Raw genomic sequence first — 13301 nt, 5'->3', positions numbered from 1 at the left:
TACTTGGGTCACTTTCTATCTTTAGAAATTTTGATGTGGCATGCAATAATTCAGTTTTCAGGTATGCTCTATTCTGCATATACTGCACTTTGTACAAGAGCTGCAGGGTAGCTAATGAATGCCCAATTTTCTAAAGTATGGAAATATGGTAAACAAAAAAATTAACATACAGTACTGTAGAATACATTTTTGTACTGTAATGAGAAGGAAAGGTAAGAAAGTATTAAAAGTATATCTAACCTTCTATTTGAAAATAAATTTGTGATATTTAAACATCATTTGTTTATATTTAGACAGTATAGAGTAAAGCATTAGATCAGATCCAAATTCCTTCTTTTGAATTTTACATACCAAGTTTAATAATAGTAGAGAGCAAGATGAAAAGTGTCATGGTGACCTGTCTTTCACCATAACCCTTCAGGTTGGTTCTGGTCAGTAAGAGCTCTCCTGTTTCCAGAGTAGGCCTGGGGAGTTAACTTAGCCTCAAGTTATATTATAAGATCCAAATTTCAAATGTAATTTTCAATTCAATTCAATTCAGTTCAATTCAATTTCATTAACTGTGACTCAAATTGGTAAACTGAGATTTTTTACTTTAGGTCACTTTTCTTCTCATATAATAGCCTTTTTCCCCTTCTAGGAAAGTAATCCTGATATGTTGCCATCATCTGCCTCTGAGCCTTTAGGACTATCATCTACATCAGTCCTATATTAACGAGAAGTAAATTATACAAAGATCCTCTGAATGAAGGGCAGCACTGTATATACACGGCATTCTTTTATCTATTTTTTTTTTTTTGGGGGGGGGGGGGAGGCACTTGCCCAGAGTCACACAGCTAGTAAGTGTCAAGTGTCTGAGGCTGAATTTGAACTCAGGTCCTCCTGACTCCAGGGCCAGTGCTCTATCCACTGTACCACCTAGCTGCCCCCGCATGGCATTCTTTATAAAAACTTCAGCAAATACCTAATTTATATCATAATATGTCCTCACTTCTATTGAGTTGCTAAAAATCATTTTGAATGCCAGCAAGAATAAAGATATTTATAGTCTTTTTTTTAAGTGAGGCAATTGGGGTTAAGTGACTTGCCCAAGGTCACACAGCTAGTTAGTGTTAAGTGTTTGAGGCCGGATTTGAACTCAGGTCCTCCTGACTCCAGGGCCAGTGCTCTATCCACTGCGCCACCTAGCTGCCCCCCCATTTATAGTCTTTTAATGTAAAGTTTCTAACTTCTATGCAGAAGATGGCTCTGCCTTCTTTTCAATATTACTGATTTTTCTCAGTAGTAAGCCTAATGCTGCTTAAGCTTTTTCATTTATAGGAAGATGTATAGGTATAATAGATATACACAGTAAGTGAACAATTTGTCACTAATATTTAAAAATATTAGTTTGGCAGGCAGTGTAATAATGATTTTTACTTACAAAGTGCTTTCCTCACCACACCCCCACCCCCAAATTTTTAGATAGTAATTAATTATGTCAATTTTATGGATGAGGAAACTGAGGCTCAAAAAAGATCAAGTGACTTGGCCAGGGTCAATGTGGCAAAGTAAATGGCAGAGTTAGCACTATAACTCAAGTCATCTGACTTCAATAATTATTACGTTACACCATGTTGCCTCTGTATCTTTGAAACAGAATTTCCCCATCTATTCATTACATTTAGACTTCCAGATTCCTTTTTCAAAAAAAGCACAGGTCTTGATAAGTTTTAAACAATGACTCAATCCCTAAAATGCTCACTAAATACAATTACACTGAGATCTCAGACTGGGTCTAAATTTTGAAAGCCATCATGGTATATTCTCCTCAAAAAGAAAAAAATTTTGAAACAAGAAAAAAAGGAAAAAAATAACCCTAGGAACCCTTTAATTACAAAGAGCATCGGCCACTTGAAGGAACTTCCCCCATTCTCTTTAAGATGGCTATCCAATTTTGTGAGATGATTCCTGTTATTCCCACCCCAATTTTGGTTCTATAAACCCCACCTATCCCATAGGTCCGTGGTGCATTGTTATTCTTGTTACTGTTCTCACTTCCAAGAGAAGAGGAGGAACTGGTTAGGTCCGACTGTCTGGAGCCATAAGATCTCAGCTGATTGCCACTGCCACCTAACAACAGGATGAGAAGAGAGTTTAGACACCTATTTGATAGAGACACTAGAGACTGACAACCTGCACAAAAATGTGCAGATGGCTTAACTTCTTGACATCCAAGCACCATCAGGCATGTGTCAGTTCGATGAAATGAATACTCATTTTTATTTTACTTATTTTCCCTTTCTAAAAGGGACAGGCGATTGTAGGTTTTAGGTTAATATCCATATATTTCAAAAAATGTAGGAGGAGAAAGTGCCCCTGAGGATTAACTGACAAGAAAAGGACTACCTGCTATTCTATTATAGGATAATTTCAAATTATGAAAGATATTCTGTCTCCTTAAAAAAATCAAGACCTGAGTTAATATGATGAAAAAGGAAACCAGGAAGATATGTAAAATGTTTGTTTTTTAAACCATTCTTCCACATGAAATGATTATTAATCCAAATTAGTTGTCTGTTTCTGAGAAAATGAGATTTGTCACATAGTGAAAACCAAATAAAACCTTAAAAAATGCAGTATTGGTACATTTCAAAAAATAAATAAATGCTCTAAGTTCTTCCTTAATATAATAATCTTACGGGGTGAGGGGGAAATTGACTAGACATCACAGTTAAATTACTAAAGAATAATCTTACAGAATACAAGCTGTACAACTTAAAAAATGCATATAACTTGCGATATCTGAAATGTCTAGCATTTGTTGAAAACTACAATCACAACAAACTCATTCATAACTGAATTCTACCTTTCCTCGGAGAGCTTTGTGGAGAAGTTGGAGGAGAAGAGAGTTGTGAAGATGCATTTGATATTGTATCATCTGCTTGTTTCTTGTGACGTTCCAAACTTCCTTCTTCTGACAAAGAAAGAATTTTCTTTAAAGCTTGTGGAGAGTTGATGCCTACAAGACAAGGAAAAGCAAACTTGAATTAAGACTATGTTAAATGAATAATTCCATTTTTTTTATTTATAAGATTATTTTTGCTTGTTTGTTTTAGGACCATTTATGTGTAATTTTTTTTTTTTAAATAACCTCCTCAAATGAAATGGTTTAAACTTAATTTCCCTAAGTTCTGAAAGTTGTTCATAGAAGCTAGTTGTAGGTTCAAAGTTGCTGTATAGGAGAAAAGTGGTAACTTCTAAAAGGGAGTACCTTTGCTTCAGGAACCCGGAAACAAGGTGAACTCACACACCCTCCAAAACCAGGGAGAGCCTGAGTGAACTTAACAATTTATATAAAGCACTTTCAACATAAACTTTTGGAGTAGGCAATGCAAGTAATATCATTCACATTTTACAGATGAGGAAACCGAGTGTTAGATAGATTAAAGTAATTTTCCCACAGTTACATGGTAGGGGAAATACTTTAATTAGGCCTTCTTATGATTAGTGTTCTTATAGTTAGTGCTCCTTTTATCACAGAGGAATATAAGTAACTGGGTGCTTTCTATTTTTTCTCTCAAGTATCACAATCTCCAAAATCAGTAGCCAGTGCCAAAGCATGCAGCCCAGAAACCCACAAACATTCGTCTATAGCCTCTACAACGATGATGATAATGACAGGCAACTTCCTAGCCATCTTTTATGTTGTTTGGACTCCCTTCAGCTCTGACCCAACATTCCAATCTCCCACCTTGGGACTCTGGGTGATAAGCATTCACCTGAACCCAAACGCATCTCCCTGAGAATATTCATAACATACTGCCTGTAAATACCCTTCACTAACCCACAACCTGCTTCCTTTTCTTTTTTTGGAATAAACATTTTTATTTATAGTTTTGGGTTCCAATTTTTATCCCTCCTTCCCTCCCTATCCTTCCCCATCCCAACCCCGACACCAGGCAGTAAGCAATCAGATATAGGTTATTCATGCATGATTATGTAAAACATTATCATATTAGTCATTTTGTATAAGAAAACCGGAATAAAAGAAAAAAATAAAAGAAAGTGAAAAATAACATGCTTCAGTCTGTGTTTCATCAATATCAGTTCTTTCTTCAGAGGTAGATAGTATGTTTCATCATTAGTCCTTTGGGTTGTCTTGGATCATTGTATTGTTGAGAACAGTTAAGTCTTTCACAGTTCATCAAAGCTGTCTCTGTGTACAGTGTTCTCTTGGTTCTGCTCACTTTACTATACATCAGTTCATACATGTCTCTTCAGGCCTTTCTGAAGTCATCCTGCTTGTCATTTCTTATAGCACAATAATATTCCACCACCATCACATACCACAGCTTGTTTAGTCATTCCCCAATTGATGGGCATTCCTTTGATTTCCAATTCTTAGCCACCACAAAATGAGCTGCTATATTTTTATACAAATAGATCTTTTACTCTTTTCCAGGATGCCTTTGGGATATATACCTGGCAGGGTTCAAAGGGTATGCACAGTTCTATAGTCCTTTGGGCATAGTTCCAAATTGCTCTCCAGAATGGTTGGATCTTTTTACAACTCCACCAAGTGTGGATTAGCATTTCAGCCTTTCCATATCCCTTCCAACACCCGATATTTTCCATTTTTGTTATATTTGCCACTCTTATAGATATGAGGTGATACCTCAGAGTTGTTTTAATTTGCATTTTTCTGAACAATAATGATCTGGAGCATATTTTCATATGATTATAGATAGCTTTGATTTCTTTGTCTGAAAACTGCCTGTTCATATCCTTTGACCATTTATTAACTGGGGAATGACTTGTATTTTTATAAATTTGACTCAGTTTTCTATATATTTGAGAAGTGAGGTCTTTATCAGAGATATGTTTCAAAAATTCCCAGTTTTCTGCTTTCCTTGTAATCTTGATTACATTAGTTTTGTTTGTGCAAAAACTTTTTAATTTTATATAAACAAAATTATCTATTTTACATCTTGTTTTACTCTCTATATCTTCTTTGGTCCTAAATTCTTCCTCTGCCCATAAATCTGACAGATAAACGATTCCATACTCTCTTAATTTGCTTATGGTATCATTCTTTATGTATAAATCATGTACCCATTTTGACCTTATTTTAGTATATAGTGTGAGATATTGGTCTATACCTAGTTTCTGCCATACTTTTTTCCCATTGATTCCCATGATATCCTTGAACTTTTGTTTTTCCAGATGAATTTTGTTATTTTTTCTAGATCTATAAAATATTTTTCATTGTTTGATTGGTATAACACTAAATAAATCAATCAACTTAGGTAGGATTTTCATTTTTATTATATTGGCTCTGCCTACCCATGAGGAATAAATATTTTCCCAATTATTTGGATCTACCTTTATTTGGGTGAAAAGTGTTTTGTAGTTCTGGTCATATAGTTCTTGTGTTTGTCTTGGCAGGTAGACTCCTGAGTATTTTATAATGGCCACAGTTATTTTAAATGGAATTTCTCATTCTATCTATTGTTGCTAGACTTTGTTGGTAATATATAGAAATGCTGATGATTATGATTTATGTGGGTATATTTTGTATCCTGCAACTTTGCTAAAGTTGTTAATAATTTCAAGTAGCTTTTTAGTTGATTCTTTAGGATTTTCTAAGTATAACACTATCATCTGCAAAGAGTGATGGTTTTGTTTCTTGATTACCTATTCTAATTCCTTTAATTCCTTTTTCTTATTGGTATAGCTAACATTTCTGGTACAATATTAAATATAGAGGTGATAAAGGCATCCTTGCTTCACCCCTGATTGTATTGGGATGGCTTCTACCTTATTTCCATTACAGATAATGCTTGCTTATGGTTTTAGATGAATGTACTTATTTTAAGGTAAGCTCCATTTATTCCTATGCACTCTAGTGTTTTTCATAGGAATGGGTGCAATATTTTGTCAAAGGCCTTTTCTGTATCTATTGAGATATAATCCTATGATTTCTGCTGTTTTTTTTTGTATTGATATGGTCAACTATGCTGATAGTTTTCCTAATATTGAAGCAGCCCTGCATTCCTGGTATAAATCCCACCTGGTCATAGTATATGAGCCTCATGATGTATTGTTGTAATCTTTCTACTAGTATTTTATTTAAAATTTTTGCCTCAGTATTCATTAGGGAGATTGGTCTATAACTTTCTTTCTCTGCTTTGGCTCTTCCTGGTTTGGGTATCAGCACTATATTTATATCATAAAAGGAATTCAGTAGGACTCCACTTATTTTCTCAAATAACATATAGTATTGGGATTAATTGTTCTTTAAATGTTCAGTAGAATTCATTTCTGGATCCATCTGGAGATTTTTTCTTAGGAAGTTCACTGATGGATTGTTCAATTTCTTTTTTCTAAAATTGGGTTATTTAAATATTTTATTTCTTTGGTTAATCAGGGTACTTTATATTTTTGTAGATATTCATCCATTGCATTTAGATCATCAAATTTACTGGCATATAATTGGGCAAAATAGTTTGTAATAATTGTCTTAATTTCCTCTTCATAGGCAGTGAGTTCACCCCTTTCATTTTTGATATTCGTGATTTGGTTTTCTTCTTTCCTTTTTTTTTTGATCAAATTAACCAATGCTTAATCTATTTTATTGGTTTTTTCATAAAGCCAGCTCCTAGTTTTGTTTATTCAGTGGTTTTCTTACTTTCAATTTTATTAGTATCTCCTTTGATTTTCAGGATTTTTAATTTGTTCATTTTCTAGGTTTTTTTTTTTTTAGTTGCATGCCCAATTCATTGATCTGATTTTTCTCTATTTTATTGATGTAAGCAGTTAGAGATATAAAATTTCCCCTAAGTACCACTTTGGCTGCATTCCATAAATTTTGATATGTTGTCTCATCATTGTCATTCTCTTTAATGAAATCATTGAATGTTTCTATTATTTGTTCTTTGACCTACTTTCTTTTTAGAATCATATTATTTAATTTCCAATTGGGTTTTAATCCCTCTCAATTTTCTATTATTGAATGTAATTTTTATTGCAATATGATCTGAAAAGGATGTGTTTACTATTTCTGCTTTTCTGCATCTGTTTATCCAACCCCCTTCTCCCTCTCCTCACAAGTGTTTTACTTATGATCACTGCCTTCCCCAATATCCCCTCCCTTGTATCAGTCCCCCCTTCCCCTTGATTTACCCTATAAAGAAGTTTAAAAAGGGAAGGGTACAGATAGATTTCTATATCTCAGTGTGTTTATTATTCCCTCTTTGAGCCAACTTTGATGAGAGTAAGTTTTAATCTTTGCCCATTCTCCCTATCTTCCCCACCATTATTATAGTTTTCATGCCTCTTTGTGTGTGTGTGTGTGTGTTGGGGGGGGAGAATTCACCCCATTTAATTTCCCCCCTCCTTCTTTCATGCATTTTCCTTCTTACCCCTTTGTTTTCTAGAGTGTCATCCCATGAATGTCACCTTATAACCACATTTTCTGTCTACATATACTCCCAATTATTCTTATAATAAAGTTAAGACTTATAAATATTATCTTATCATATAGAAAAATAAACAATTTAACCTTATTGAATTTCTTACAATTTTTCTTTCTTGTTTGTTTTTATGTTTCTCTTGAGTCTTGTATTTGGAGGTCAAATTTTTTATTCAGCTCTGGCCTTTTAATCAGAAATGCGTGTAAGTCCTCTATTTCATTAAATGTCCATTTTTTCCCCTGAAAGAATATATTCAATTTTGCTGGGTAGGCGATTTTTGGTTGTAAATCTAACTCCTTTGCCTTCTGGTATATCATATTCCAAGCCCTGAGATTCTTTAATGCGGAAGCTGCCAAATCCTGTGTAATTCTGACTGTAATTCCATGGTATTTGAATTGCTGCTTTTTGGTTGCTTGCAATACTTTTTCCTTGATCTGTGAGCTTTGAAATTTGGCTATGATGTTCCAGGGAGTTTTCATTTTGTGATCTCTTTCAGGCAGTGATGGGTGGATTCTTTCAATTTCTATTTTGTTTTCAGGGCAGTTTTCTTTGAAAATTTCTTGAAAGATATTGTCCAGGGTTTTTTTTTTTCTTTTTTTGGTCATGGCTTTTAGGTAGTCCAATAATTCTTATATTATCTCTCCTCGATCTATTTATTCAGTTGTTTTTCCAATGAGAAATTTTGATTTTGTTTTATTGTATCTTGGTGTCTCAGAGTCATTAGTTTCCATTTGTTCAATTCTAATTTTTTTTCCTTTTGGTGTGGGGCAATGAGGGTTAAGTGACTTGCCCAGGGTCACACAGCTAGTAAATATCATGTGTCTGAGACTGGATTTGAACTCAGGTCCTCCTGAATCCAGGGCCAGTGCTTTATCCACTGTGCCACCTAGCTGCCCCATAATTTTATTTTTAAAGAACTATTTCCCTCAGTGACCTTTTGTATTTCCTTTTCCATTTGGCTAAATCTTTTTAAGGGAGTTATTTTCCTCAGTCAATTTTTGCATTTCTTTTTCATGGTTCTTTTGCATTACTTTTATTTCTTTCCTCAATTTTTCTTCTTCTTCTGTAATTTGCTTTTTAAAGTCCTTTTTAAGCTCTTCCATGAATTCGTTTTGGGCCTGAGACCAATTTGCACTTTTTTTAAAGCTTTACCTGTAGCCATTTTATTACCATTCTCCTCCTCTATGTTTATGCTTTGATTTTCCCCATCTGCATAGTAACTGTCAATAGTCAAGCTTTTTTTCCCCCCTCTTTTTTTTTGAGGGGGGGGGTGCTCATTTTTCTGTCTTGATGTTTTCGAGAGAGTTGGGCTCTGTTCCTAAACTGTCCCAAATTTTTGTGGGGAGATTCTGGGTCTTGCTGGTGGCTTTCACTGGACTTTAGGGCCTAACTACTTGCTTTCTTTGTAGGGTAAGCATCCCTTCTGATTAGTATTGGGGGGTTAATCCTCCCTTTTGGTCTCCCCTGGGTGTGGGTTGGCCATCTCCAGGGGTGGTGTATTGGTGATGGGTTGCAAAAGTTAACAAAGTCTTTCTGGTGCCTGGCCCTGGAGGAATGATCTTATTGTTAGTCTACCCCAGGGGTGGAGCCCTGCTGCTTTGTTAGCAGGGCCTCTCTGTTAGCAGGCCCTGGAGGAGTAATTTTATTTCCAGTCTGCCCAAGCACAGGGGTCCTGCTGCTGGGTTGTTATGATAACCAATTCCCTCTGCTAACAGGCCCTAGAAAGGTAATTTTGTTGTAATCTGCTGGCTGTTGGAGCCCCTGATGCTGGTTTGCCCTGGAAATAGTCTCTCTGCTGGGAAGTCACAGGGGCAGGAACTTGGTATTGACCAATCTTAGGCAGGGCTTCACTATTGGTCAGCAGTGGGGTCAAAGCTTCCCTGGTGGTCTCTGCTAGCTGTGGGGTGCCTGGTGAGGATCCCTGCTATGCTGCTCAGGCTGCTCACCTGCCCAGGGTGCTGCTGGTTTGCAGGTGGGTAAAGCCTCACTGGTGATTTGCCCCAGGCTGAGCTCTGCCTCAGGCCCCTGCTGTGAGCCCAGAAGCTGCTGCTGCTGCTGCTCCTGGACCTCACTTCTCTCCTACCCAGGTAAGACAGACCTTTCCTGCCAGGCTGGTAGGCTGTTTCCCTGCACTTGGGATGATTCAGAGGCAGTTTTATATGGATTTGGAAGGGAAATTTAGGAGTGCTCCAGAGGGTTGCTTCCTCACTTCTTGGCATACAAAGTCCTGTTTCCTAAGAAGAGCAAGCCATTTATATTATGGAAACAATCCTTCTGACCATCAGTCTTTTATGTGTGTTAACTTCCCTATTAGAATATAAACTGCTTGCAGGCAGGGACTATCTTGTTTGATTGTTTTTATATCCTGTGAGTGAGATTTTCCCCACCCATTAAATATTAGTGATTTAACTGTGACAGTAATCAGTATTATTGACTACAAAATGAGATTTACTTAATTTTAAAGGTGATTTACTTAATCTTAAGTGTTCTCTAGTTCATTGGAATTTAATAATCTAGTACTGAGCGTAGATATTGTTTAACTTGTTCTTTTATGTCTTCTGAATATTCTTTTCATAGTTTGAGTCAATGTGGTACTTGTAAACTTGACTCTTGACCGTTGTCCCTCTCTATTGTGGTTACATGTTCAACTAAGGGTCATGTATCAGCTTTGTAGTGATGTCCTTTTTTCAAAAGGTGAATTGTGGTTAACCACATTAAGAATAGTATCTTCTGGGGCAGCTAGGTGGCACAGTGGATAGAGCACCGGCCCTGGATTCAGGAGAACCGGAGTTCAAATCCGGCCTCAGACACTTGACACTTACGAGCTGTGTGACCCCAGGCAAGTCACTTAACCCCCATTGCCCCACCAAAAAAAAAGAAAGAAAGAAAGAAAGAAATATGCTGCAGGACTGTTTCCCTCTTGTGATTAGTTGGCAAGATAGCCTTTGTCACTAAAAGGAATGTTCAAGTTTCAATGTACCCTCTTCTGTACCATTTGCAATTCTCTGAGGGTACAATGGGAGGAGTCTATGGGGTATAAATACCATCTCCTGGTACTGTTCGGGGTCTTTCAGGTCCTACCCCTGACTGACTGACTTTATTGTGAGACAGGTACCCTCTTCTCAATAAACCTATTTTCTACAGCTTGGAGACTTTGCCGTTTTTTTTCCTTTGTCAGACTTCGATATTTTTGTGACAATCCTCAATGCTTAGTAAAATTCCTAGAACATAGTAAATATATAATAATCTTCCTGGCACACAGTAAATGTCTAATAAATGCTTTCTCTATCTATAAACAATCCTCTATTCCAGATTATACTTCAAAATGTGCTCAATACTTTACACACATTGCTTCATTTGAGCCTTTGAGGTAGATATAAAAGTATTACTATCCCCATTTTACACACGTAGAAACTGAGACTTGTAGGAGTTAAGGAACATGTATGTCGTCACCCATCTAATAAATGTCAATGGTGGGATTTGGGCCCAGGTCTTCTTGGCTCCAAGTCTAGGGCAACCTTCTTATGAATGTCAAAAGATGAAAGTAGAAGCAGCAGCACCAATTTAAATGGTACATGCCTTTGTGCATATCCTTCCCTCTCTTGAAATGGCCGCCCCACTTCAGAATACCACTCCAAATTTGACCCTTCCTTTAAATGTACAGTGAAGGAAAAGAGATTGTTATCTGTGATGGGGAGCAGAAAAAAACTGTTAACATAGGGAAAAAAAGTTAACATAGGAAGAATGAGAAGGTCAGAGAGATAAAGGACATGGTAGGATAAATTTATCAAAGACCTTGAATACTAGGCTTAAGGCTCGACTCAACAACAGAGGGACGTTATTGGGCCTGGAGAATAATAGGTGCTTAATAAGTGATTATTAATTGATTGACTAAGGAAGATAAGTATGTGGAAAGCAACGTTTAAAGAAAGTGAAAAAGAACAGACTGATTAATAGATACATTAGTTAAAAGTTGGAGTGATTAGTGTTGAGGACCTAGACCATGAAGTGGGAAGGGTAAATCTAAAAACTAGTACAAAGAAAAAAATTGCCAGGATGTGTTGATGTACCAGGTATCATAAAAAGGCATCTTGGAATAAGTGGTAGAAACTCAGAACATCTGGGTTCAAGTCCCATGTGAAACACATCCTGGGCCTGTAAACACAGACAAACCTCCAAGTGTTCTAAGTATCCCACTAAGCCTATAAATTATTGATATACATTGAGAGAGGGAGTTCCTCAAACAAGGATCTCTCTTCACTGGTGAAATCAGAGGTCAACCCATGGGGTATGTTTATAGTAACGGGCAACAATAAGCTGAGACAATGGATTAGTCAGAGGGATGAGGGAGAACTAAATGAATACAGTGTCATTATAGGAAAAGGAAAATTTCAAGAGGAAAGGGGTGATGAACAGTGTTGAATGAACAGAGCAAAATCAAGAAAAATGAGGATTAAATAAATGCCTGTCATTCATGAGATTTAACAAGAAAGATCAATGTTCCTCTTCTAAATAGCACTTTCAGTGAAATGGATTGTCTGGATTAAGGGCTGAAGAGTAAATGAGTGATAATGACATGGATGCTTTGTATAAAGATTATTCATTTTAAGAAACTTTACAACAAATGAGCAAGTGGTTACAAGGGGTGCCAGGTTCAAGTGAAGGTGTTTCTTCCAATGCCCAAGAACTTTTTCTGATTAATGGCTGGGGGTTGGGGGGGGGAGGGGCAGGGGGCAGGAATGGAAGCCAAGGAAGATCTTAGAATGGGAGTAGATAAAATTGGGGAGAAGATCCCTTAGGAGGTGAGAAGGGATGGGATCTATAATGGGGTTGAAATTGATGCCTTCCAAGGTCCATTCATTAAAGTTCCACATCTATGATCCTGTGAAGCTAAGTTATAATGTACACAAGAGGCAAGGCTAAACCTCCTCCTATAATCCAATTTTCAAAGTTATTTTGGTTTTAATACTATCATGTTGTTTAACTTGTATTTGCTATTCTAAAAAAAAAAAGTGAATTCTATTTTTTTCTCCAAACCACACAAATACATACATATACCCCACAAAGAAGGTTGGGGGTGGTGGTGGTGGTGAATAATGACAAATTACTTTTCAAATGGAAAAACTGACTAATAATTTTGGTATTTAATAGCTAAAAATGTATTTCACTAACTTCAAAGTCAAAATATTTCTGCATAAAAAATAGTCTGTCAAATTCCATAAGCCATCGATCACAAGAAATTAGGGTCAATAAGATAAATAAATAACATTCTGAACTTTTACCACATTCAATTCACCTCTGACTTCAGGAATATTTGCATATGGACAAATAAGCTCATGACAAAAGTAATGACTTGCACTCCATAAATTGTCAATAGTTAGAAAACTCTACAACATATAATTTTTGAAGTATATTAATTTCTCCACCCACTGACAATGCAAGACACCCAGAATCATTTAAAGGCAAAGGATCACATAAGCTACTAGTTATTGAAATTCCATGAAGAAATCACATTTGAGTTAAAATTTTCAGAAACACAAATTTTCCCTATGTCCATATAGTAGAACATATTTACTGAGTATGAAAAAAGAAAGAAAGAAAAAAACACAACCAAGGTATGCGTCACCTACCAAATGGGGGGAGATCCTTTACAGGTACTTTTTTTCGTGATGGATAGAGAGAAACAGCAGGAACTTGCAATCCTGGGTTTATCTTATGGGCTGTTGGTGGCTGCTGCTGTGGCGGTGGCTGTGCTTGTACTTTTTGCTGTGTTCCTGCCCTTGAAGCTACTGGTGATGTGTCAGGTTTGCCAGACTTTTTGTCTCCAGGATTCTTAGGCACTGTTTT

At 36.4% G+C, this 13301-nt stretch overlaps 1 protein-coding gene across 11 annotated transcripts in view; it reads right to left on the bottom strand.

Annotated features, from left to right (window-relative positions):
- The window catches only part of RAPGEF2 (Rap guanine nucleotide exchange factor 2), a 341360-nt gene that overhangs the window by 11934 nt on the left and 316125 nt on the right, over positions 1-13301 (bottom strand). For 5 of the 11 annotated variants that reach the window (XM_043970280.1, XM_043970281.1, XM_043970287.1 and 2 more), the window contains 3 exons: positions 13085-13294; positions 2849-3001; positions 1990-2112 (listed from right to left, as the gene is read on the bottom strand). In XM_043970280.1, the coding sequence (XP_043826215.1) occupies positions 1990-2112; positions 2849-3001; positions 13085-13294 (486 nt within the window). The remainder of the gene's footprint in view (positions 1-1989; positions 2113-2848; positions 3002-13084; positions 13295-13301) is intronic. The other 6 variants (XM_043970285.1, XM_043970283.1, XM_043970291.1 and 3 more) reach the window with 2 other exon arrangements.

Source organism: Dromiciops gliroides, chromosome 6 (assembly GCF_019393635.1).
Source record: "Dromiciops gliroides isolate mDroGli1 chromosome 6, mDroGli1.pri, whole genome shotgun sequence".
Classification (NCBI taxonomy): domain Eukaryota; kingdom Metazoa; phylum Chordata; class Mammalia; order Microbiotheria; family Microbiotheriidae; genus Dromiciops; species Dromiciops gliroides.
Note: the sequence above shows the minus strand (reverse complement) of the source record. Positions and strands in the feature narration are given on the sequence as shown.